This window comes from Nesoenas mayeri (genome assembly GCF_963082525.1).
Source record: "Nesoenas mayeri genome assembly, chromosome: 2".
Taxonomy (NCBI): Eukaryota; Metazoa; Chordata; class Aves; order Columbiformes; family Columbidae; genus Nesoenas; species Nesoenas mayeri.
Genome location: NC_137543.1, coordinates 1,703,096 through 1,725,448, shown reverse-complemented (window position 1 = coordinate 1,725,448; position 22,353 = coordinate 1,703,096). Strand labels below are relative to the sequence as shown.

The 22,353-nt window shown below is 52.6% G+C and overlaps 3 protein-coding genes across 3 annotated transcripts; all 3 read left to right on the top strand.

The window, feature by feature from the left end:
* On the top strand, positions 1-315 carry LOC308037391 (feather keratin-like; the record flags this gene model as incomplete). The annotated part of the gene is made up of 1 exon (XM_080339127.1): positions 1-315. One exon carries the CDS (start codon positions 1-3, stop codon positions 313-315), a length of 315 nt encoding a protein of 104 aa, XP_080195253.1.
* Positions 316-17,350: 17,035 nt separating this feature from the next.
* On the top strand, positions 17,351-17,665 carry LOC308037390 (feather keratin-like; the record flags this gene model as incomplete). The annotated part of the gene is made up of 1 exon (XM_080339126.1): positions 17,351-17,665. The coding sequence occupies one exon, from the start codon at positions 17,351-17,353 to the stop codon at positions 17,663-17,665; it is 315 nt and encodes a 104-aa protein (XP_080195252.1).
* A 3,226-nt stretch (positions 17,666-20,891) lies between these two features.
* LOC308038276 (feather keratin 4-like) lies at positions 20,892-21,206 on the top strand (the record flags this gene model as incomplete). The annotated part of the gene is made up of 1 exon (XM_080340632.1): positions 20,892-21,206. The coding sequence occupies one exon, from the start codon at positions 20,892-20,894 to the stop codon at positions 21,204-21,206; it is 315 nt and encodes a 104-aa protein (XP_080196758.1).
* Between the last annotated feature and the right edge of the window lie 1,147 nt (positions 21,207-22,353).

The following is a 22,353-nucleotide window of genomic DNA, read 5'->3' as shown; positions in this document are numbered from 1 at the left end:
ATGGCCTGCTACGACGTCTGCCGCCCCTGCGGACCCACCCCGCTGGCCAACAGCTGCAACGAGCCCTGTTCCCTGCAGTGCCAGGACTCCCGCGTCGTCATCCAGCCTCCCGCCGTGCTGGTCACCCTGCCAGGACCCATCCTCACCTCCCACCCCCAGAGCACCGCCGTCGGATCCTCTGCATCGGCTGCCGTGGGCAACGAACTCGGTGCCCAGGGAGTTGCCGTCCACTCCGGCGCCTTCGGCTACGGCAACGGCTATGGCTTTGGAGGCCTGGGCTGCTTTGGCGGCAGAAGGGCTGGATACATCTGCTAAGGGCCCTCACCACCACCCCTGACGGACACCACCTACCGCATTGAAGATCCTTCTGTCCATGGTTCCTCCTCTAAGAAAGGCAGGAAGATCTTGGTGCTCTGGCAAGATCTATGTCACACAAGACACCTCACCTGATGGTCACCCTTCATGTAGCTTATACCTGTGACCTTCTACTTGGCGCTCAGTCCTTTTCACTCTTTTTGTTCCTCAATAAATTCTCCTGCATCCCAGCCTCAGACGATGCCTCTTCCTTTTTTATTTCCTAAGGTATTTCCAAGATAACCAAAAACAAAGCCAGGGCGCAACAGGACTTTATGGTGGGTGCATGTGCACCACAATAGCTCTCCTTTGAAACAGGTAACCAGCATGACCACCACCAAAACAGACTGGCATCTATGGGGCTTCCATGATGTGTCACAAGGCCATCACTTGCTCAAACAAATGCTTCAAACTCATAATGCCCCCCTCCACATGCCTCTATCAACATCTCCCTGCACCAGCACACCCCTGACTATCTTTCCCAGCATGAGCTGATGGTCCTCCTGAGAAACACAATCTCAGAATCATTGAGTCTGGCAGGAACATCTGGACAGCAAGTGCTTCAATCCACTTGCTAAGGCAGGGCCACATTGAGCATGTTATCATAAACCAGGGCCAGTTGGGTTTAAATACGTCCCAGGATGGAGTCTCTACCACCTCCACTCCCAAGTCCCAGCTTTCTCAGCCTCTCCTCAGGTGGAAGATGTTCCAGCCCCTTAAGCATCTTTATGGCCCTGCACTGGCCTTACTCCACTAATTCCATGTCTTTTTCCAGTGGGGAGCCCAGACCCACACACAGGACCCCACATGGGACCTTCACAGTGCTGAGGAGAGAGGAAGGGTCACCTTCCTCAACCTCCTGCCAACACTTTGCCCTGGAGACTGGTGGCCCCTTTTGCCTCAGGTGTTCGTTGCCACCTCAGGGTCCATTTGTTCTCCACCAGGATCACAAGGTCCTTCTCCACTAAGCTGCTTTATATCCAGCTGGCCTCCAGTCATTCCTGCTGCCAGCTCTGAGTCCTCTCCAGAAACAGGACTTGGCCTCTCCTCTTGCTCAGTTCCATGACATTCCACTATGTCCAGTGAAAGGAAATCAGGAAGGTCCCCCAGCAATCATGGCTTCAAACCATCTTTCCCCATGGACTTATGCACATCCAGATACACAACCCCCCCTTTCTGGGGGGCAGACTTGAGTCCACCTGACTCACTGGCACTCCAGCCCAGCCCTGCACTGGCCCAACCTGCCTCTTGCCTGCCAGGCGCTCCAGCACCATCAACACACACGCACAGAGACCCTTCCTGCCCCACCTCATCTTCCTCACCAACAAACACTGCTCATGCGGTGAACAACCCTCACCACACTCACCTCCACTGAATTCAGCCAGGTCTGGGGAGGCCAGAGATGTTCTCACTCACTGCAAGCCAGCCAACGTTATTCCAGTTTGTAAAAAAGGCGTGAGTGAAGAGCCAGGAATCTGCAGACCTGTTAGTCTGACCACAGTACCTGGAAAATTAGGGAGAAGATCCAACTGAGTGCTCCTGAAATGCATTTAAGGGTAATGTAATCACCAGGTACAGTCAACAGGGGTTCACTAAGGGAAAGTCCTGTTTCACTGCTTTCCTGCCCTTCTACGATAAGGTCACCTGCCTCGTGGATTGTGAAAAATGCAGTTGTGATTCGCGCTGATGTTTACACATACAACCAAATAAGGCATGGACTTTTAAGGAAATAAAACGATAGTTAACTTTTATGTAAAAAGTGGGACTTGTTCTGTACCTAATGCACATGTGTACAGGAAAGGCGGGGGGGAGTGATGGGAAGGAGAAGGTGACCTTCCCCGAGATGGCCCCGTGGGGGAAGGAGGAGGGACCCGGTTAGCAAAGACCCCTCAGTAACAACCTGGAGTCTGCAGAGCAGAGACTCACCATGCGCCCAGCACTGTTTGCTTGCCTCAATTCACATATTTAATAAACCAGACTCTTGTTTGGCAAATTATCGGAGTCTTGGTCATTTATCACATGGATGAAGAGAAGGTGATGGACTGTGGAGGGGTTTTGATAGATAAAGATCTGTTGCTGAATTAGTCAGGCTCAAAGGAATCTCAAGGCCGATTCCAGAAGCTGAGAAAAGAATCTGCTGTGAGAACGAGGGGCGTTCCAAAATCACCGGGGTCCTGGCGTGGCGTGAATCATGGGACGTATCATCAGTGAGACTCCAGTGCATGGACAGCCCATGATACTCATTTAGTGAATCCATGTTTGAAGCGCGGACGTGTGATTAGAATATAGTTATATATATAAGGAGACTTGTTTCTGTAATAAATGGCTTTAGCGTGATTCACATTGAATCGACTTGTTTTGCTGAGTCCTTATTTCGCTCCAACAATGGACGTAGCTTTTCTAGATTCCACTAAAGCTTTTGATTCATCCACAAGAGGGGAGTACTGTGGGCTGTTCTGGGTCACACAATTTCAGAAAAATGTCAAGGTACTTGAAAGCACCCACAGGAGGGCAACTAAGGTAATGAAAACACTGGAAAGCGTGTCCTGAAGGAGCAACTGAGGACAGTGGGTTTGTCTAGTTTGGAGAAAAGGAGGCTGAGGGGCGATTTAATTACTCTCTGTAGCTTCCTGAGGAGGAACGTGGAGAGAGAGGTGCTGAGCTCTCCTCCATCAGATCCAGTGACAGGACACATGGGAATAGATCAAAGCTGCAGCACTGGAGGTTTAAACTTGATATAAGGACACATTTATTTACAGGTGGGTGGTCAAACACTGGAACAGGCTGCCTAGAGAGGTGGTCGATACCCCAAGCCTGTCAGTGTTTCTGAGGCATTTGGACAATGCCCTTAAAAACATGGTTTAACTTGTACTCGGCCTCGAAGTGCTCAGGCAGTGGGACTAGATGAACACTGAAGGTCCCTTCCAACTACAGTCTCATCTGTTCTGCTTCCTCAATCCTTGCCCATGCAAAAATCCCCTCGAGGTTCTCAGGCGCACAGCCCCGCGCACCACACACGCCTCCCATTGCCCCTGCACTCATCTTGGACAAGATCTCTCCCATGCCAGCACACACATGAATAACTCTCTTCCCCAGCATGACTCTCCAGCCCTCCCCGCAAACACACTTCATTCCCTCCACTCTGAAATTTCGACGCATTGATAACATCCCCCATGTGCTCTTTGCCTCCTGGCTAAAACATCCCAGCTCTTTCATTGTCTTGTCAGGTGGAACATGTTCCAGAACCTTTGGCATCTTTGTGAACCTGAACTTCTCCTGGACTAATACATCCATGTCCTTCTTCCACTGGGGAACTCAGTCCTGCACTCAGGACTCCACATGGGACCTCACCAGTGCTGAGGAGAGAAGAACAGCCACCTACCTTTACCTTCTGTCAAGACTGTCCTTAATGCTGCCTTCGATACTGGTGGCTCCTTTTGTGTCAAGGGTTCATTGCCACCTTAGGGCCCATTTCTTCTCCACCAAAACCACAAGACCCTTCTCTGCCAAGCTGTTTTCTGTTCAACTGTCCCACAGTCATTGCTGCTGCCAGCTCTGAGTCCTCCCCAGAACAGCACTTGGCCTCTCCCCCTGCTCAGTTCAATGAGATTCCACTGTGTCCAAGGAAATCAGGTAACTCCATCGGCAATCGTCTGTTTAAACCACCTTTCCCCATGGACTTACGCACACGCAGATACACAACCACCTTTTGGAGGGCAGACTTAAGTCCACCTGACTCACCAGCACCCCCAGCCCAGCCCTGCACTGGCCCAACCTGCCTCTTGCCTGCCAGGCGCTCCAGCACCATCAACACACACGCACAGAGACCCTTCCTGCCCCACCTCATCTTCCTCACCAACAAACACTGCTCATGCGGTGAACAACCCTCACCACACTCACCTCCACTGAATTCAGCCAGGTCTGGGGAGGCCAGAGATGTTCTCACTCACTGCAAGCCAGCCAACGTTATTCCAGTTTGTAAAAAAGGTGTGAGTGAAGAGCCAGGAATCTGCAGACCTGTTACTCTGACCACAGTACCTGGAAAATTAGGGAGAAGATCCAACTGAGCGCTGCTGAAAGACATTAAAGGACAATGTAATCATCAGGTACAGTCAACAGGGGTTCACTAAGGGAGAGTCCTGTTTCACTGACTTCCTGTCCTTCTACAATAAGGTCACCTGCCTAGTGGATGGAGGGAAAGTGGTGGACATTGCTTTTCTGCATATTAGTAAAACTTTTGATCCAACTGCAATAGGGGAGAACTGTGAGCTATCCTGGGTTGCACAATTAAAGAAAAATGTCAAGGTACTTGAAAGCACCCACAGGAGGGAAACAAAGGTGATGAAAAGACTGGAAAGCTTGTACTAAAGGAGCAACGGAAGATAGCAGGTTTGTCTAGTTTGGACAGAAGGAGGCTTAGAGGTGACCTCACTACTCTCTGAAGCTTCCTGAGGAGGGGACATGGAGAGGGAGGTGCTGAGCTCTTCTCCATCAGATCCAGTGACAGGACACATGGGAATGGTTCAACGCTGCACGACTGGAGGTTTAAACTTGACATTACGAAACAGTTATTTATAGGGACAGTGGTCAAACACTGCAACAGGCTTCCGAGAGAGGTGATTGATACCCCAAGCCTGTCAGTGTTGCAGAGTCATTTGGACAGTATCTTTAATACCATGCTCACTTTTGCTCAGCCCTGAAGTGCTCAGGCAGTGGGACTAGGTGGTCACTGTAGGTCTCTTCAATTGGACTGCTCTAGGCCCATCTGTTCTGCTTCCCCAACCCTTTCCCATGCAAACATCCCCTCGAGGTTCTCAGGTGCACAGTCCCGCGCACCACACACGCCTCCCATTGCCCCTGCACTACGCCCAGTCCCACTCTGGCCCCACAAACACTGCACACAGAAATGGCCTCACCCCTCGGCGCTCACCCCACATTCACCCCCCCAAAGCCGTCACTCACCAGCCTCCCCTGCCTGCCGGTCCCGCTCCCCTGGGCCTCTCACCGGCCTCACCAGCTCTCCCAGAGCTCACCAGCCTCAGCCCCCAGTCGCAGCCTCCCCTCCCCACACCAGGCACTGCCTCAGCACTCACTGACCAGCCAATCAGGGCGCAGGTAACAACCTGACCTTCAGGCAGCAGGTAACAACCTGCCAATCAGGGGGCAGATAACAATTTGACCATCGGGGGCAGCTGACAGGCACCAGCTGCTCTAGAAGCCCCTGGAAGGTTCCAGAAGGTGCCTGTCAAGACTGGAAAATCAACAGTGCCACTATAATAAATAGATAATCTTCAGCAGACAAACACAAAACAACTGCTGGGAGGGCTGGTGGGTGAACAAGGGATTGAAAGAGTAGAAATGCTGCTAAAAACTAAACCAAATACCTCCAAAGACAGCAGCTGGGGGACTTAATAGGGGCAAGATGGTCTGAAAATGCCCTGATTAAATACCAACGCTGCTGAAAATAAATTCACTAAATCAATATATCAACAGACACTGCACTTTTTGCCTGGCCTGCGCGTTGTCAGGTCCACCCATGTAGGGTCCCGTGTCCCCATGTCCCCTTCCTGAGAGGAACCCGCACAAACCAGACAAGGTGCCCAGGTCACAACCCCTTTGCTGTTGGGTCCTCAGCTGACTCAGGTGTGGGTCCTTGTTGCACTGTGAGCCGGGATGAACAGTCCCTACTCCATGTACAAGGGAGTAACCGGCCACTGTCTCACCTTGTTACAGGGTGGAGCCCCGGGCAGAGCACCCCGTCTTCATAGCAGGGCCCCAAAGTGACCAATGCAGGGGGGCTCTGCACCACCAGCCTCCCTGCTGCAGGGTCCATGGAGCACCAGTGCAGGGGACACCAAGCAACCGTCCCTGTGCTCTGAGGTCACACAGAAAGCCCCTTTGTGAGGTCATCGTCCTCCTCAGTGTGGGGTCCCTGAGGCACAGCCTGGGGCACTGAGGACCAGAAGCAGGAACAAGTCTGTGACCCTGCTCTGCTGGCAAGATGGGGCTCTGGGCTGGGTTGGCCTTGGCTGGATGGCAGGTGCCCACCAAGCTGCTCTATCACTCCCCCTCCTCAACTGCATGAGGGGAGAACATCTGAGGAAAGGCTCCTGAGTCTTTGTAAGGACAGGGAGATCTCCAGAGGCTGCAGTGGGACAATCTGCTCCAGCGTGGGGTTCACAACGGGCTGCAGGGGAATCTCTGCTCCAGCACCAGGAGCTCATCCTGCACCTCCTTCTTCACAAACCTTGCTGTCTGTAGTGATTTTTTCTATCGCATATATCACCTCTCTTCCAGTTACAATTTTGCAGTATTTTTTTCTCCTTCTTAATGATGTTCACACATTTGTGCTACCACCATTGCTGGTTGGCTCAGGTTTCACCAGCAACCAGTCTGGTTGGAGCTGGCTGGTGCCATTGAATATAATCAAAGAATTGTTTCAGGTACAAAAGACCTTTAAAATCATCACATCCAAGCGTTAACCAAGCAATACCAAGGTCACCACTAAACCATATCCCCAGGCACCACATCTACACATCTTTTAAACACCTCCAGGGATGATGACTCCACCACTACCCTGGGCACTCCATTCCAGTGCTTGAGAAAACTATCAGTGAAAAAATTTTCTGTAATATCAAAGGCAAACATCCCCTGGTGCAGCTTAAGGCCATTTTCTCTTGTCCTGGTGCTTCTTCCTTGGGAAAGACACTGACACCTACCTCACTAAAACCTCCTTTCAGGTACTTGTAGAGAGCGAGAAAGTCTCCCCTCTGCCTCCCTTTCTCCAGGTTACGCTTACTGAGGGTCCACTCGATCCCCTCATCAGACCATGGAGACAGATATTAAACAGAACTGGCCCCAGCACTGAGCCCTGGGGACACCACTTGTGAGCAGCCACCAACTGCATTTAACTCCAGTCACCACAGCTATTTGGGCCCAGTCATTCAGCCAGGTTTTTTCCCTGTGAAGGATACACCTGTCCAAGCCATGAGCAGCCACTTTCTCCAGTTGAATCACTGTCAAAGGCAGTGATAAAGTCCAGGTGCACAACATCTACAGCCATTCCCTCAACCACTAAGTGGGTCACCTGGTCAGAGAAGGAGATCAGGTTGGTCAAGCTGTACCTGCCTTTCATCACCCCATCCTGACTGGGCCTGATCGCCTGGTTGTCCTGTACTTGCTGTGTGATGTCACTCAACATGATCTGCTCCATGACCTTCCCTCTCACCAAGGTCAGACTGACAGGTCCACAGATCCTCGGATCCCCCTTCTGTCCCTTCTTCTTACATAAGCAGCACATTTGCCAACCTCCAGCCAAGTGGGACCTCCCTGCTGAGCCAGGACTGCAGATAAATGATGCAAAGTGGTTTGGTGAGCGCCTCCGCCAGCTCCCTCAGCACCCTTGGCTGGATCCCATCAGGCCCCATAGATTTGTGTCAAACTGGAGTAGGAGGTTCCCAGCCATTTCCCTTTGGATTCTGGGGGTTTGTTCTGCTCCCTGTCTTCTACATCAGAGGCTTCATATCAAGAGAATTATTGGTCTTATTAGAAAAACTGAGATGAAAAAAGCATTAAAGCATTTTCTTCATATTTGGCCATGTGACTGCCCCCACAACCAGTAAAGGATGGAGATTCTCATTATCTCTCCTTTTTTCAAAACGTATCTCTAGAATAATTTTATTGTATTTTAGAACAATAACCAGATTATGTAGTAATTATGCTGTCGCAATTCTGATTTTCCCCCTGCATGACCACATGACATCCCTGTAGTCCTCCTGACATACCTGCCTCTTCCTGTAAAAGTCATATTCTGTCATTATTATCCAGAGATCCAGCTAAAGGTCTCTGTTTATCCAGGAATGTCCTCTTCCCCGCAGCTTCATATTTTTGCACATACAGACTCTCTATTAACATCACAGAATCCTCGTCAGCCTTATCTCAGAAACCACCCTTGTAGCTCCCTTGCTCCAAAACATTGTCAATGTATAACAAATCCACACAGTTAAAAGATTAAAAGCAAGAGGAGCACCAAGACATGCACAGATCAAACCCAATCAGAAATCCAGGCCTAAAGACATGCTTAGAGAGATGTTAACAAAGAGGGGACAGACCAAAGACCATGTAAAAGGCAGCTTCTCATACCCGTCACAGCTCCAGAATCCAGACCAGGCTGCAAGGGCTGTGAGGAAATGAGGCGCCCTCCACACAATGAAACCGCAAACCACACGAGTGGTGTGGGATGACCTCACTGACGACACCTCACCTCACCTTTGCTTTGGACGCGTTCTCTGCCCGCCCTGACACGTGCCAGCAACGCCAAGTCCTAGGCCTCTAAAGCTCACACTTCAAAGGTGCCACCAAGCCAAGTGGACACGTCCTCAAGACAGGCACAAGAAATGGGAGCATTGCGGGAAGGAAAACACACCCTCCTCATTCCTGGCCAGGCTGTGGCATCAGACAGCTGCTGACTGCAAAATGCCGCCATGCGCAAAGCCTGTCCCGCCCCTCAGGGACCGGCATAAAAGCCGGCCCAGCGCCTCTCTCCCTCACACACTCTCCTGACGCCTTCTCCTCCCTCCGCGCTCAACAAGTTGAGCCTCAACCCCCTTCCCCTCCTTCTCCTGCCCCGCCTGGCCCCTCTCTTACAGCACGCTCTGCCCCCAGCCTCAGCAGCCCTCACGCCTCCCCACCGCCACGCTCCCCACAGCCCCACACCAGCCTCCCCACTCCCTCGCCCTCCTGCACCACCGCTACTCGCACCCCCACACCCCTGCGCTTGCTCAACAGCCTCTCGTCCCTTCCAGGGCCCCTCCACACCACATACATGGCCTGCTACGACGCCTGCCGCCCCTGCGGACCCACCCCGCTGGCCAACAGCTGCAACGAGCCCTGTTCCCTGCAGTGCCAGGACTCCCGCGTCGTCATCCAGCCTCCCGCCGTGCTGGTCACCCTGCCAGGACCCATCCTCACCTCCCACCCCCAGAGCACCGCTGTCGGATCCTCCGCATCGGCTGCCGTGGGCAACGAACTCGGCGCCCAGGGAGTTGCCATCAACTCCGGCGCTTTTGGATACGGCTTCGGGGGCCTGGGCGGCTTTGGAGGCCTGGGCTGCTTCGGTGGCAGAAGGGCTGGATACATCTGCTAAGGGCTCTCCCCACCACCCGTAATGCCAACCACACACACCCTGGAAGCCACGCCACACATTGAGGACAGGCACCTCTAGACCCTTCCTGGCACATGGACCTGATGTCCATAGCGGCTCCTTGTCTCCATGCACCAAGCACGGAAACAGGGAAGTTGCCAGCCTGGGCTGCCTGCGTACCTCCATGAAGGTCCTTCTCCTCTTCTCCCACGTCTTTCTTTGCACCTCAGACTTGTGCTGTTCCACTTGGCACTCCTGCCTTTTCACTCTTCTCCTTCAATAAAATTCTCCTTCAAACCAGCTTGAGATTCAGCCTATTGTCTTCTTCTCCCACGGCTCGTCCAACTTCACTTGAGAAAAACCAGGACTCAATAGCCCATCATGGTGGGAGGAAAAGAATAACACGACCTCTTCCAAAAAATATGCCACCACCAACACCAGCGCCCAGTGTTTTCCAGATTGTGACACAAACCCATCCCTGGCTCAAACAGAGCCTTCCGCATGAGAACGCTTCCCTGCGCTCATCTTGTACAAGATCTCTCCCATGCCAGCACATACATGAATAACTCCCTTCCCCAGCATGACTCTCCAGCCCTCCCAGCAAATAAACTTCATTCCCTCCTCTCTGAAATTTCCACATTGATAACATCCCCCATGTGCTCTTTGCCTCTTGGCTAAAACATCCCAGCTCTCTCAGCCTCTCCTCCGGTGGAAGATGTTCACAGTATCACAGTATGTTTGGGATTGGAAGGGACCTCAAAAGATCATCAAGTCCAATCCCCCTGCTGGAGCAGGAATACCCAGGTGAGGTCGCACAGGAACATGTCCAGGCGGATTTTGAATGTCTCCAGAGAAGGAGACTCCACAATCCCCCTGGGCAGCCTGTTCCAGTCTCTGTCACCCTTACTGAGAAGAAGTTTTTTCTCAAATGTAAGTGGAACCTCTTGTGTTCCAGCTTGATCCCATTACCCCTTGTCCTATCATTGTTTGCCACCCAGAAGAGCCTGGCTGCATCCTCGTGGCACTCACCCTTTATATATTTATAAACATTAATAAGGTCACCCCTCAGTCTCCTCTTCTCCAAACTATAGAGCCCCAGCTCCCTCAGCCTTTCCTCATAAGGGAGGTGCTCCACTCCCTTAATCATCTTTGTTGCCCTACGCTGGACCCTCTCCAGCAGTTCCCTGTCCTTCTTGAACTGAGGGGCCCAGAACTGGACACAATATTCCAGATGGGGTCTCACCAGGACGGAGTAGAGGGGAAGGAGGACCTCTCTTGATCTACTAACCACCCCCCTTCTAATACACCCCAGGATGCCATTGGCCTTCCTGGCCACAAGGGCCCAGTGCTGGCTCATGGTCATCCTGTTGTCCACCAGGACCCCCAGGTCCCTTTCCCCTACACTGCTCTCTAATATGTAATTTCCCAACCGATACTGGAACCTGGGGTTGTTCCTGCCCAGATGCAGGACTCTACACTTTCCCTTGTTAAATTTCATTAGGTTATCCCCCGCCGAACTCTCCAGCCTGTCCAGGTCTCTGATGGCAGCACAGCCTCTGGTGTGTCAGCCACCCCTCCCAGCTTGGTGTCATCAGCAAACTTGCTGATAGTGTACTCTATTCCCTCGTCTAAATCGTTAATGAATATACTGAATAATACCGGCCCCAGTACTGACCCCTGAGGCACTGCACTAGATACTGGTCTCCAACTAGACTCCGCACCATTGACTACCACTCTCTGGCTTCTCTCCTTAAGCCAGTTTGTAACCCACCTCACTACTCTATTCTCTAGACCACACCTCCGCAACTTAGCAACTAGGATGCTGTGGGAGACTGTGTCAAAGGCTTTACTGAAGTCAAGGTAGACCACATTCACCGCTCGGCCATCATCCATACACCTTTTTACATTCTCATAAAAGGCTATGAGGTTGGTCAAGCATGACTTACCCTTGGTAAAGCCATGCTGACTGCCCCTAATAACCCTCTTATCCTTGATATGCCTTGAGATGGCACCAAGGATAAGCTGTTCCATTACTTTCCCAGGGACAGGGGTGAGGCTGACCGGTCTATAATTACCCAGGTCCTCCTTCTTGCCCTTTTTGAAGACTGGAGTGACATTTGCTTTCCTCCAATCCTCGGGCACCTCTCCCGTTTCCCAAGACTTGGCAAAGATGATGGAGAGCGGTCCAGCAATGACCTCAGCCAGCTCCCTCAGCACCCGAGGATGCATCCCATCTGGACCCATGGATTTATGGATGTCCAGACTATTTAATTGCTTGCTAACCCAGTCCTCATTGACTAAAGCAAACTCCTCTATTGACCTGGCTTCACCCAGGGTCTCAGGGGTACATGGCTCCCCAGGACAGCCTCCGGCAGAGTAGACAGAGACAAAGAAGGCATTCAGTAATTCTGCCTTCTCTGTATCTTCTGCCACCAGGGCACCCTGAACCTTGTGGTCAGCTGAACCCCGCTGGCTCCGGCTCTTGCTGGGCTGGCTCCGATCATGACTGAATGTTCCAGACCCTTTAGCATCTTCATGAAACTGCACTAATACATCCATGTCCTTCTTCCACTGGGGAACTCAGTCCTGCACACAGGACTCCACATTGGACCTCAGCAGTGCTGAGGAGAGAAGAACAGCCACCTTCCTTTACCTCCTGTCAAGACTTTTCTCAATGCTGCCCTGGAGACTTGATGGCCCCTGTTGCGTTAAGGGTTCATTGCCACCTTAGGGCCCATTTCTTGTCCACCAGAACCACAAGACCCTTCTCTGCCAAGCTGTTTTCTGTTCAACTGTCCCCCAGTCATTTCTGCTGCCAGCTCTGAGTCCTCCCCAGAATAGGACTTGGCCTCTCCCCTTGTTCAGCTCCATGAGACTCCCCTGTGGACAGGGAAACCAGGAAGCTCCATCATTAAACGTGTGTTTAAACCACGTTTTCCCACGGATTTATACACGTCCATATACACAACCCCCCCTTTCTAGGGGGCAGATGTGAGCCCACCCAACTCACCGGCACCCCCAGCCCAGCCCTGCACAGGCCCAACCTGCCTCTTGCCTGCCAGGCGCTCCAGCACCATCAACACACACACACAGAGACCCTTCCTGCCCCACCTCATCTTCCTCACCAACAAACACTGCTCATGCGGTGAACAACCCTCACCACATTCACGACACGTCTTGGGAGGCCAGAGATGTTCTCACTCACTGCAAGTCAGCCAGCGTTATTCCAGTTTGTAAAAAGGGCGTGAGTGAAGAGCCAGGAATCTGCAGACCTGTTAGTCTGACCACAGTACCTGGAAAATTATGGAGAAGGTGCAACCGAGTGCTGCTGAAAGGCATTTAAGGGCAATGTAATCATCAGGTATAGCCAATGTTGGCTTGCTAAAGGAAAGTGCTGTGTAACTGATTTCCTTTCCTTATACAATAAGGTCACCTGCCTCGTGCATGAAGGGAAGCTGGTGGACGCAGTTTTTCTGGATTTTAGTAAAACTTTTGATCCTGTCCCAAATACGGGAGTATTGTGAACTGTTCCATGCTTTAACTTCTACTGAGCCCTGATCCGATCAGGCTTCTTGACTCAATAATCACTGTAGGTCCCTTCCAACTGGACTGGTCTAGTCCCGTTTATTCTGCTTCCCAAACCCCTCCCATGCAAACATCCCCTCGAGGGTCTCAGCTTCACAGCCTCGCGCACCACACACGCCTCCCATTGCCCCTGCACTACGCCCAGTCCCACTCTGGCCCCACAAACACTGCACACAGAAATGGCCTCACCCCTCGGCGCTCACCCCACATTCACCCCCCAAAGCCGTCACTCACCAGCCTCCCCTGCCTGCCGGTCCCGCTCCCCTGGGCCTCTCACCGGCCTCACCAGCTCTCCCAGAGCTCACCAGCCTCAGCCCCCAGTCGCAGCCTCCCCTCCCCACACCAGCCACTGCATCAGCACTCACTGACCAGCCAGTCAGGGCGCAGGTAACAGAGTGACCATCGGGCAGCAGGTAACAACCTGCCAATCAGGAGGGTGGTTACAGCTGCTACAGAAGCACCTGGAAGGTTCCAGAATGCACCTTTCAGAACCCCAAAATCAACACTTCTGGTATAATAAATAAGATAATCCTCACCAAATGGCCCCAAAACAACTGCAGGAGGGTGAGCGAGGGAATGAATGAGTACAAAGGATGTCAAAAACCAAACCAAGGCCTCAAACAAGAGTAGTTGAGGGGACCTGGAACGGTGAACGCGGGAATGAATGAGTAGAAATGCTTCCAAAAAACAAACCAAATGCCTCGGACAAGAGTAGTTGGGGATATTTGGAAGAGTAAGATGCAGGGAAATTGTCCTGATTAAATAACACTCCCAAGAAACTCTAATCAGTAAATACATCAAGAGACCCTGCACTTCTTGCCTGTGCTGCAGGTGTCAGGGCACCCATGTAGAGTCCCTGTCATGGCTCCCCTTGCTGTACTCCCCAGCCCAACCACCTGGCAGTGCCCATGACACCATCTTCACTCACGGTCAGGTTTGGGACAAAACCACGGAGTCCTGTATCCTGTGTCCCCTTGCTGCCAGGACCCCAGGGCAACACAGGCTGGGAGCCAAGGTCACCACCCCCCCCTTGCTGTGGGATCCTCAGCTGACCCAAGTGTGGGTCCTTGTTGAACTGTCCACCTGGCTGGATGGTTCCCGTTTCACCTACACAGGAGTCCCCAGACCACGGTCTCACCTTGCTGTGGGGTCCACAAATGATCCCTTGGTGAGGGAGATCCCCAGAAAACAATCCCCTCTTCACTGCAGAGCCCCACAGAGACCCAGGCCGAGGGTCTATGGACCACCAGCCTCCCTGCTGCAGAGTCCATGGAGCACCAGTGCAAGGGACACCAAGCAACCGTCCCTGTGCTCTGAGGTCACACAGAAAGCCCCTTTGTGAGGTCACCGTCCTCCTCAGTGTGGGGTCCCTGAGGCACAGCCTGGGGCCCTGAGGACCAGGACCACAAACAAGCCTGTGACCCTGCTCTGCTGGCAAGATGGGGCTCTGGGCTGGGTTGGCCTTGGCTGGATGGCAGGTGCCCACCAAGCTGCTCTATCACTCCCCCTCCTCAACTGCATGAGGGGAGAACATCTGAGGAAAGGCTCCTGAGTCTTTGTAAGGACAGGGAGATCTCCAGAGGCTGCAGTGGGACAATCTGCTCCAGCGTGGGGTTCACAACGGGCTGCAGGGGAATCTCTGCTCCAGCACCAGGAGCACATCCTGCACCTCCTTCTTCACTGAAATTGCTGTCTGTAGAGATCTTACTCTCACATATATACCAACTCCTCTTCCAGTTACAATTCTGCAGTTATTATTCCCCTTCTTAAAGATGTTCACACATTTGTGCTACCACCATTGCTGGTTGGCTCAGGTTTCACCAGCAACCAGTCTGGTTGGAGCTGGCTGGTGCCATTGAATAGAATCAAATACTTGTTTCAGGTACAAAGACCTTAAAGATCATCAAATCCAAGTGTTAACCAAGCAATACCAAGGTCACCACTAAACCATGTCCCCAAGCACAACATCTACACAGCTTTTAAACACCTCCAGGGATAATGACTCCACCACTACCCTGGGCAGTATAAGTGCTTGACAATAATTTTGGTGAATAAATTTCACTAATATCCAATGTAAATCTCCCCTGGTGCAGCTTAAGGACATTTTCTATTGTCCTGTTCCTTGTTCCTTATTCCTTGGGAAAGACACTGACACCTACCTCGCTAAAACCGCCTTTCAGGTAGTTGTAGAGAGTGATAAAGTCTCCCCTCTGCCTCCCTTTCTCCAGGCTACACTTACTGAGGGTCCACTCGATCCTCTCATCAGACCATGGAGACAGATATTAAACAGAACTGGCCCCAGGACTGAGTCCTGGGGAACACCACTTGTGAGCAGCCACCAACTGCATTTAACTCCAGTTACCACAGCTATTTGGGCACAGTCACCTAGCCAGATTTTTTGCCAGTGAAGGATACACCTGTCCAAGCCATGAGCAGCCACTTTCTCCAGTTGTATCACTGTCAAAGGCTTTAATAAGGTCTAGGTAGACAACATGCACAGCCATTCCCTCATCCACTAAGTGGGTCACCTTGGCAGAGAAGGAGATCAGGCTGGTCAAGCAGGACCTGCATTTCATCACCCCATCTTGACTGGGCCTGATGGCCTGGTTGTCCTTTACATCCTGTGTGCTGTCACCTAACATGATCTGCTCCGTGACCTTCCCCGGCACAAAGGTCAGACTGACAGGTCTGCAGATCCTCGGATCCTCTTTCTGTCCCTTCTTCTTACATAAGCAGCACATTTGCCAACCTCCAGCCAAGTGGGATCGCCCTGCTGAGCCAGGACTGCAGATAAATGATGCAAAGTGGCTTGGGGAGCGCCTCCGCCAGCTCCCTCAGTACCCTTGGCTGGATCCCATCAGGCCCCATAGGTTTGTGAGTGTCTAATTGGTGTAGGAGGTTTCCAACCATTTCCCTTTGGATTCTGGGGGTTTGTTCTGCTCTCTGTCTTCTACATCAGAGGCTTCGTATCAAGAGAATTATAGGTCTTATTAGAAAAACTGAGATGAAAAAAGCATTAAAGCATTTTCTTCATATTTTGCCATGTGACTGCCCCCACAACCAGTAAAGGATGGAGATTCTCTTTATCCCTCCTTTTTTCGAAATGTATCTTTAGAATAATTTTATTGTATTTTAGAACAATAACCAGATTATGTAGTAATTATGCTGTCGCAATTCTGATTTTCCCCCTGCATGACCACATGACATCCCTGTAGTCCTCCTGACATACCTGCCCCTTCCTGTAAAAGTCATATTCTCTCATTATTATCCAGAGATCCAGCTAAAGTTCTCTGTTTAGCCAGGAATGTCCTCTTCCCCACAGCTTCATATTTTGGCACATACAGACTCTCTATGAACATCACAGAATCCTCGACAGCCTTATCTCAGAAACCACCCCTGTAGCTCCCTTGCTCCAAAACATTCTGAATGTATAACAAACAACACAGCTGCAAGCTTAAAAGCAAGAGGGGCACCAAGACATGCACTGATCAAACCCAACTGGAACGTCAGGCTTAAAGAGAGGCTTAGAGAGATGTTAGCAAAGAGGGGACAGACCAAAGACCAGCTTAGAGGCAGCTCCTCATGCCTGGCAAAGCTCCAGAGCCCAGACCAGGCTGCAAGGGCTGTGAGGAAATGAGGCCCCATTCACACAAGGCAACCGCAAACCACACGAGTGCTGTGGGATGACCTCACTCACGACACTCCACCTCACCTTTGCTTTGGACACGTTCTCTGCCTGCCCTGACACGTGGCAGCAACGCCAAGTCCTTGGCCTCTAAAGCTCACACTTCAAAGGTGCCACCAGGACCAAGTGAACACATCCTCAAGACAAGAACAAGAAACTGGAGCATTGCGGAAAGGAAAACACACCCTCCTCATTCCTGGCCAGGCTGTGGCATCAGACAGCTGCTGGATGCAAAATGCCGTCATGCGCAAAGCCTGTCCCGCCCCTCAGGGATCGGCATAAAAGCCGGCCCAGCGCCTCTCTCCCTCACACACTCTCCTGACGCCTTCTCCTCCCTCTGCGCTCAACAAGGTGAGCCTCAACCCCCTTGCCCTCCTTCTCCTGCCCCGCCTGGCCCCTCTCTTCCAGCACGCTCTGCCCCCAGCCTCAGCAGCCCTCACGCCTCCCCACCGCCACGCTCCCCACAGCCCCACACCAGCCTCCCCACTCCCTCGCCCTCCTGCAGCACCGCTCCTCGCACCCTCAGCCCCCTGCGCTTGATCAACAGCCTCTCGTCCCTTCCAGGGCCCCTCCACACCACACACATGGCCTGCTACGACGCCTGCCGCCCCTGCGGACCCACCCCGCTGGCCAACAGCTGCAACGAGCCCTGTTCCCTGCAGTGCCAGGACTCCCGCGTCGTCATCCAGCCTCCCGCCGTGCTGGTCACCCTGCCAGGACCCATCCTCACCTCCCAGCCCCAGAGCACCGCCGTCGGATCCTCCGCATCGGCTGCCGTGGGCAACGAACTCGGTGCCCAGGGAGTTGCCGTCAACTCCGGTGCTTTTGGCTACGGCTTCGGCTATGGCTTTGGAGGTCTGGGCTGCTTTGGCGGCAGAAGGGCTGGATACATCTGCTAAGGGCCCTCGCCACCACCCCTGACGGACACCACCTACCGCATTGAAGCTACGACATGGATTGTGGACTCACCTCTGGACCCTTCTTGGCACGTGGACCTGCTCTCCATGGCTCTTCCTCTAAAGGAGCCAGGAAGATCTTGGTGCTCTGGCAAGATCTCTGTCACAGAAGCAACTTCAGCTGACGCTCACCCTACGTGCAGCTTATACTTGTCACCGCCTACTTGTTGTTCCTGCCTTTTCACTCTTGTCTTTCCTCAATAAAGATCTCCTGCATCCCAGCCTGAGACATCTCGCTTTACTTTCTTCTCTCAATGCTCTTCCAGCCTCACCCAGAACAAAGCCAGGGCTCAAGAAGCAAACTGGATAGGGGGGAAAAGGCCACAAGACTTCTCCCAGGAAATATGTCACCACCTATACCACCAAGAACACAGACCAGAATCTGGGGGTCTTCCACAACATCATACAAGCCCATCACTGCATCAAAGAAAGCTTTTGACATGAGAACACTCTCCTCAACATGCCTCTGGTGACACCTCCCTATGACAACACACACTTGACCATCTTCCTTCCCCAGCATGATTCTCCGGCTCCACCAGGAGCAGAATCACAGAATCATTTGGTATTTAGACTTTCCTCATGGGTTCACGGGTCCCACCAATTCTGTGGTCCAACACAGGCTTCCTACAGGGTCACACCTCCTGTGCGTGCACCCACCTGCTCCAGCGTCAGGTCCTCTACGGGCTCCAGGTGGTCATCTCCTCCACTGTGGACAACCCTTATCTGGGAAGAAAATTTTCCTAATATCCAATCTAAACGTTCCCTGGCACAACTTAAGGCCATTTCCTCTTGTCCTGTCACTTGGTCGTTTGGAAAAGAGACTGAATCCCTTCCTCACTACAACCTCCTTTCAGGCAGTTGCAGACACACTTTTCTCCAGGCTATACACCCCAAAACCCAAAGTGGGTCCTCCATCACAGCTGTGCTCCAACTTTTCACAAGTTTCCTTCTCCTTCTTTGAAATGGCTTAGGCACTTGAAGGTCTTTCTTTCCCTCAGGGGCCCAAAACTGAACACACCATTCAAGGTGTGGCCTCACCAGTGCCAAGAATAGGGCATGGTCACCGTCCTGCTCCTGCTGGCCACACCAGCTGGCACTGGTGTGACACAAGCCAAGACGCCGGTGGCCGTCACGGCCACACACGCTGGCTCATATGCAGCCACTGTCGACCCACACCCCCAGGTCCTTGACCACCGGGCAGCTTTCCAGCCACTCTTCCACAGCTCTTGACAGTTACTGGAGTCTTCATGGCGTTGTGGTGACCCAAGTGCAGGACCCGACACTTGGCTTTGTTGAACCTCATGCAATTGGTCTCAGCCTATTGATCCAGCCTTTCCAGGGCCATCTGTAGAGCCTTCATAGCTCCAAGTGGCTCAACGCTCCTGCCTGTACTTGGTGTCATCTGCAGGTGTACTGAGGGTGCACTCGATCCTCTCGTCCAGATCAAGAAGAAAGATTATTAAACAGAACTGGCCCCAGTATTGAGCCAGGGGGAAAAGCACTTGTGAGTGGCCACCAAATGGATTTCACTCCAGTACCACAACTCTTTGGGCTCTGCCATCCAGTCAGTTTTTCAGCCATCAATGACTACGGTAGCCCAAGACATCAACACCCACTTTCTCTGGGAGAAACAGGGTCAGCTTGTTGTCTACACACCAACACTGTCTATGTACCATGAGTAAACTTCTAGAACCTCTGCTCAGCTTCCAACTAAAACCTTAAAAAATAAACTCTGCATACCCAGCTCATACGCAAGACACACACCAAGACCCGCAGAGATCGTAAGGAGCGTGGAAGGAAAGGATTAGTCAGATGCAAGCAAGCCACGCAGGGATCCTATTCCATGGAAGAGACAATTCCTCAAGGCCAGCACAGCTCCAAAGCCCAGAGCAGATTGTCAGCGCTGCAAGCAAATGAGGCCCCCTCCACACAATGCAACCGCAAACCACACGAGTGCCATGGCATGACCTCACTGATGACACTCCACCTCTCCTGCGCTTTGGCTGCATCCTCTGCCCGCCCTGACACGCGCCATCAATGCCATGGCATGGTCATGTTTTCAAGCAGTAGGCAGATGAAGTTCTAATTGAGCTTTGGCCCTTCTAGTGTTCTCCCTGCAGAAACTCACAACACCCATGTAGTCCTTCTAAGTTGCCTGCCCTGTCTTACAGACGTCATAAACTCTCTTTTCCTGAGTTCCAGCCAGTCTTCTACCCCACTAGGTCATCTTTCTGCAGCTCAGGACTCTGTTTCACACAAAGGGAAAATTCTGCAAGCTTCTGACAGAGAACAACCAAGCAGCTCCCTTGCAACCCAAACCGTGCCACGTAAGCCCAGTACACCCAGCTACAAGCTTGCAGCAAGAGGTGCAAAAAGACACCCATAAAGGAAACTCAGTGGGATAGGCCAGGCCTAAAGAAAGGCTTAGCGAGATGCTAGCAAGAAAGGGAGTGAAAGGACATTGGAAGTGGTAGCCCTCAGGACTACAAAAGCCCAAAAGCCAGGACCAGCATGTCAAGGCTGTGAGGAACTGGGGCCCTCTCTTCACAAGGCAACCGCAAACCACATGAGTGCTGTGGGATGATCTCACTGACGACACCCCACCTCTGCTACGCCTTGGCTGCGTTCTCTGCCCGCCCTGACACGCGCCAGCAACGCCAAGTCCTTGTCCTCTAATTGATGGACTTCAAAGCTGCTGCTGCCAAGGCCAAGTGGACACGTCCTCAAGAAAAAAACAAGAAACTGGAGCATTGTGGGAAGGAAAACACACCCTCCTCATTCCTGGCCAGGCTGTGGCATCAGACAGCTGCTGGATGCAAAATGCCGCCATGCGCAAAGCCTGTCCCGCCCCTCGGGGACCGGCATAAAAGCCGGCCCAGCACCTCTCTCCCTCACACACTCTCCTGACGCCTTCTCCTCCCTCCGCGCTCAACAAGGTGAGCCTCAACCCCCTTCCCCTCCTTCTCCTGCCCCGCCTCGCCCCTCTCTTACAGCACGCTCTGCCCCCAGCCTCAGCAGCCCTCACGCCTCCCCACCGCCACGCTCCACACAGCCCCACACCAGCCTCCCCACTCCCTCACTCTCCTGCAGCACCGCTCCTCGCACCCCCACACCCCTGCGCTTGTTCAACAGCCTCTCGTCCCTTCCAGGGCCCCTCCACACCACACACATGGCCTGCTACGATGCCTGTCGCTCTTGGGGACCCACCCCGCTGGCCAACAGCTGCAACGAGCCCTGTTCCCTGCAGTGCCAGGACTCCCGCGTCGTCATCCAGCCTCCCGCCGTGCTGGTCACCCTGCCAGGACCCATCCTCACCTCCCACCCCCAGAGCACCGCCGTCGGATCCTCCGCATCGGCTGCCGTGGGCAACGAACTCGGTGCCCAGGGAGTTGCCATCAACTCCAGCGCCTTCGGCTACGGCTTCGGCTATGGCTTTGGAGGCCGGGGCTGCTTTGGCGGCAGAAGGGCTGGATACATCTGCTAAGGGCCCTCGCCACCACCCCTGACGGACACCACCTACTGCATTGAAGCTCCTCACAGTGGACCCTTCTGTCCATGGTTCCTCCTCTAAGAAAGGCAGGAAGATCTTGGTTCTCTGCCAAGATCTGTTTCACACAAGACACCTCACCTGATGGTCACCCTTCATGTAGCTTATACCTGTGACCTTCTACTTGGTGCTCAGTCCTTTTCACTCTTTTTGTTCCTCAATAAATTCTCCTGCATCCCAGCCTCAGACGATGCCTCTTCCTTTTTATTCCTAAGGTATTTCCAAGATCACCAAAAACAAAGCCAGGGCTCAATAGGACTTTATGGTGGGTGCATGTGCACCACAATAGCTCTCCTTTGAAACAGGTAACCAGCATGACCACCACCAAAACAGACTGGCATCTATGGGGCTTCCATGATGTGTCACAAGGCCATCACTTGCTCAAACAAATGCTTCAAACTCATAATGCCCTCCTCCACATGCCTCTATCAACATCTCCCTGCACCAGCACACCCCTGATTCTCTTTCCCAGCAGGAGCTTATAGTCCTCCTGGGAAACAGAATCTCAGAATCATTGAGTCTGGCAGGAACATCTGGACAGCAAGTGCTTCAATCCACTTGCTAAGGCAGGGCCACATTGAGCATGTTATCATAAACCAGGGCCAGTTGGGTTTAAATACGTCTCAGGATGGAGTCTCTACCACCTCCACTCCCAAGTCCCAGCTTTCTCAGCCTTTCCTCAGGTGGAAGATGTTCCAGCCCCTTAAGCATCTTTATGGCCCTGCACTGGCCTTACTCCACAATTCCATGTCTTTTTCCAGTGGGGAGCCCAGACCCGCACACAGGACCCCACATGGGACCTTCACAGTGCTGAGGAGAGAGGAAGGGTCACCCTCCTCAACCTCCTGCCAACACTTTGCCCTGGAGACTGGTGGCCCCTTTTGCCTCAGGGGCTCATTGCCACCTGAGGGTCCATTTGTTCTCCACCAGGATCACAAGGTCCTTCTCCACCAAGCTGCTTTCTATCCAGCTGGCCTCCAGTCATTCCTGCTGCCAGCTCTGAGTCCTCTCCAGAAACAGGACTTGGCCTCTCCTCTTGCTCAGTTCCATGACATTCCACTATGTCCAGTGAAAGGAAATCAGG